The following is a 3,315-nucleotide window of genomic DNA, read 5'->3' as shown; positions in this document are numbered from 1 at the left end:
GAACTCACTATTATTGATTGGAAATTTTCCCCAACAATCAGGCCTGCTGAATAGACATCATCTAATAATTTCTCTTCATTGCTAAGAGTGAAGACTTTGAGTCCGCGCGGCCGCGCGGTTTTGGGTTTCTAATATTTTAGCTCAGTTCACAGTCAAAATGGATGGCTGCAAGAATCCGCTCTGGTGCCAAAATGGGTTAGGAGACCTCAGGATCACAGTCAATAGGCGCGGAGGCTCTGCTTCTCGTGGTGCGGCTCCCGGTTCATCTCTGGGCCGAAAATTTATTCTTTTAAATTTAACTATTTCATTTTTTCGAAACATAAGGTTCTATTTATCAACAGAAACAGTTATTAATCTATTCCAAAGTCTCCTCATGGCACCTTTTACTTCCTTATTTCTGAATGTGTAAATCAAAGGATTGAATAAAGGAATTACGGCATTGTAGAATACCTCCAATATTTTGTCAAAAGATAAATCATCTGGAGGCCGTGCATACTCCATTATACATGGGACAAAGAACACAACTACAACAGCAACATGAGATCCACAGGTGGACAGGGCTTTCCTCTGTCCTTCTGTGCTGTGTTTTCTCAGGGAGAACAGAATGACCCCATAGGACACAAGCAACATGGAGAAGATCAGGATACAAAAGAAACCACTGTTGGTCATCACCAAAAGGCCAAAGACATATGTATCAGTACAGGCAAGCTTCAGTAATGGGTACAAGTCACACATAAAGTTATCCATGACATTGGGGCCACAGAAGGGTAGTTGAATAGTAAAGACAATTTGTGTAATGGAATGCAGAAAGCCGCCGGCCCAGGCCACTCCAATCAGAATGCCACAGAGTCTGGAGTTCATGATGGAGGAATAGTGCAAGGGTTTGCAGATGGCCACATACCGGTCATAGGCCATGGATGTGAGGACAATCACCTCTGCCCCACCTAATAAGTGTGCCGCAAAGATCTGTGTCATACAGCCTCCATAGGAGATGGTTTTCTTCTCAAAGAGACAGTTTATAATCATTTTTGGGGCAGCAACAGAGGAAATACAAGCATCAATGAAGGACAGGAAAGACAGGAAGAAGTACATGGGGCAGCCCAGGAGTGCAGGACTGCTGCGGATGGTCGCCACTATCAGTAGGTTGCAGCTGACAGTTGTGATGTAGACACACAGAAATACAACACATATAATTTTCTGAACTTGTGGATTTTTTGAAAGACCAAGTAAAACAAACTCAGTTACAAAACTTTGGTTTTGCATGCTTTCCCACGACACACTCAGAGAGACCACACTGAGCCCTAAAATCTTCAATATCAAAAATTGAAATGTTACATCAGACACGCTTATTCTCATTGGCATCCACAGGATTGATCACTCATATGCTCCTTTTTATTTCCTTCATCGCTAAAATCACAAAAGCACAATTTGAATGTTGTGCTTACTAAGTAATTAAACTGTTCAGATAGACAATTGGAACTTCTGAGGAGGATCAAAACAGGGAGTAATAAGGTTTGAAGTTAAATAATTTATTTAAATCTTAGCCATGGTAAGTTGTTTTAAAAGATTCTGAAGCCAATTCTAGTTCTGAAGAATAGCAATTTATCTGTCTTCACAGGCATCGCCTTGTGACAGCAGGTGTCAGATGCATGATGCCCCTGATCAGAAGACTGTCTCATCTAGAAAGGGGAAAGAGTGTGTTAGAGGCACTTTAAAATCCAAGCTATTCCCAGTAATTTCTGGATAAAACTTTTAAGTGAATTAGGTCATAGAAGGGTATCTGTGTTTCAAAATGGGGAGCTTTCTCTATGTACAGAACACATAACAAGTATGCATGTGTTACGTATTTTTGTACAATACAGCTTTACATTAAAATATTGCACTACTAATATTACTAGTAAGTGAATGATTTTGAAGTTAAACAATGTCTGTCAAATAAATGTTGAGAACATTTAAACACTAAACTCTTGCTATTAGTTTATCTATATTTACCTGTGTAGGAAAATCACCCTTTAAAGTGTTATATCACCTAAATAAGAGATGTAACAAAGGGCAATCTGGAATTTAAACACAAATACGCAATTTCAATGCCCAGTTCTTTACCCTAGATCCACCCAGAAGGGAACAAGAATTCTCTTTCTAAACAAGGGATTAAAAATGCAGATGACTTTGTTCTGTTCATAATGTGCATCTAGAGGTCAAGTACCAAAATTACATAGTAAGAGAGAATATTGAATATAGTTGAATTGAATCTTTACTGATAACTTGTTAAGTATATATATGTTTGTCCAGTTTGATCCAGTGTAACTTCCTGAGGTACACGTGTTTCAAATTCATTGGCATTTCTTTCTTGCTAGTAGAGGTGTTTATTTACTACTCACCTGAATGTTTCAAGGGTTATGATAAGAGAGATTATAGATTAATTTTCTACCTGGAAAACAGAAAATTGTTATTTGCATTATTGTAGCATTGCTAGTTAACGTTACTATTGTCTCTCACTTAGAAAATCTGACATCTTACCCACAGAATGCTGTTCCTTTAATTCTGCACAGAACTATTGCAACTTCTCAGTTCATTTTCAGACACAATTTCAAGAATAGTTGCATCATCATTTCAAGTGCTCACCTAATGAGGAAAGCATCAAATAGATTTTGAATTTAGCTTGTAAATACAAGACTGTAAATGTATTGAGACAATTTCTGTTAAAGTTTTCATTGTGTTTCACTTCAAGTACTGCACAAGTTAAAATCTGATAAAGGATTTACATTCGGTTATCTGAAACTTCCCATCTCAGACTCATGTTTAATGTGGTGGGTGACTCCATCATCTCCATAGACACCACCAGCAGGAAAGTCTCTCCTTTATGGCTTCTGGGACTCTCGTTAGTTAGTGTGCATACAGTTTTCGTTTTCTATGTCATTGTCATTATCATTGCTATCTTCGTCACTTTCTAACAGGACACCTGTGGCAGCTGAAGCACCTTTAGTCTCGGTCAAGAGGGAAAAAGCCAGTTCCACTGAAAGTGTCTTGCCTCTGGTAGAAGAGCACGTACGCAGCTTTGGACACAATCTGATCTTCAGATGCTGTCGAGACACTACTGTCATCAAAGTAGTACCATTTCCCATCATCTTTATTTTTTGCAAAAGCAGTATAATATCCTCCTCCCATCCCTCCATAGTGGTTGGAAACGGCGATCAGATTATAGCGGCAAGGACCCGCGTTTGGATTAATTAGGAATTCTGACATATCCAAGTCACTTATAGGAAAGTCAACCAAGGTATCCAATTTATCTCTCATGTATTGACTGTAAGAAAA

General features: G+C 38.6%; 1 protein-coding gene across 1 annotated transcript; it reads right to left on the bottom strand.

Annotated features, from left to right (window-relative positions):
* Nucleotides 1–327: 327 nt before the first annotated feature.
* LOC101540530 (olfactory receptor 4C15-like) lies at nucleotides 328–1,263 on the bottom strand. The gene has a single exon (XM_004621597.2). The coding sequence runs from the start codon at nucleotides 1,261–1,263 to the stop codon at nucleotides 328–330; it is 936 nt and encodes a 311-aa protein (XP_004621654.2).
* Between the last annotated feature and the right edge of the window lie 2,052 nt (nucleotides 1,264–3,315).

This window comes from Sorex araneus, chromosome 6, assembly GCF_027595985.1.
Source record: "Sorex araneus isolate mSorAra2 chromosome 6, mSorAra2.pri, whole genome shotgun sequence".
Lineage (NCBI taxonomy): Eukaryota > Metazoa > Chordata > Mammalia > Eulipotyphla > Soricidae > Sorex > Sorex araneus.
The sequence above is the reverse complement of the archived record's forward strand: the minus strand, read 5'-3'. Positions and strand labels throughout refer to the sequence as shown.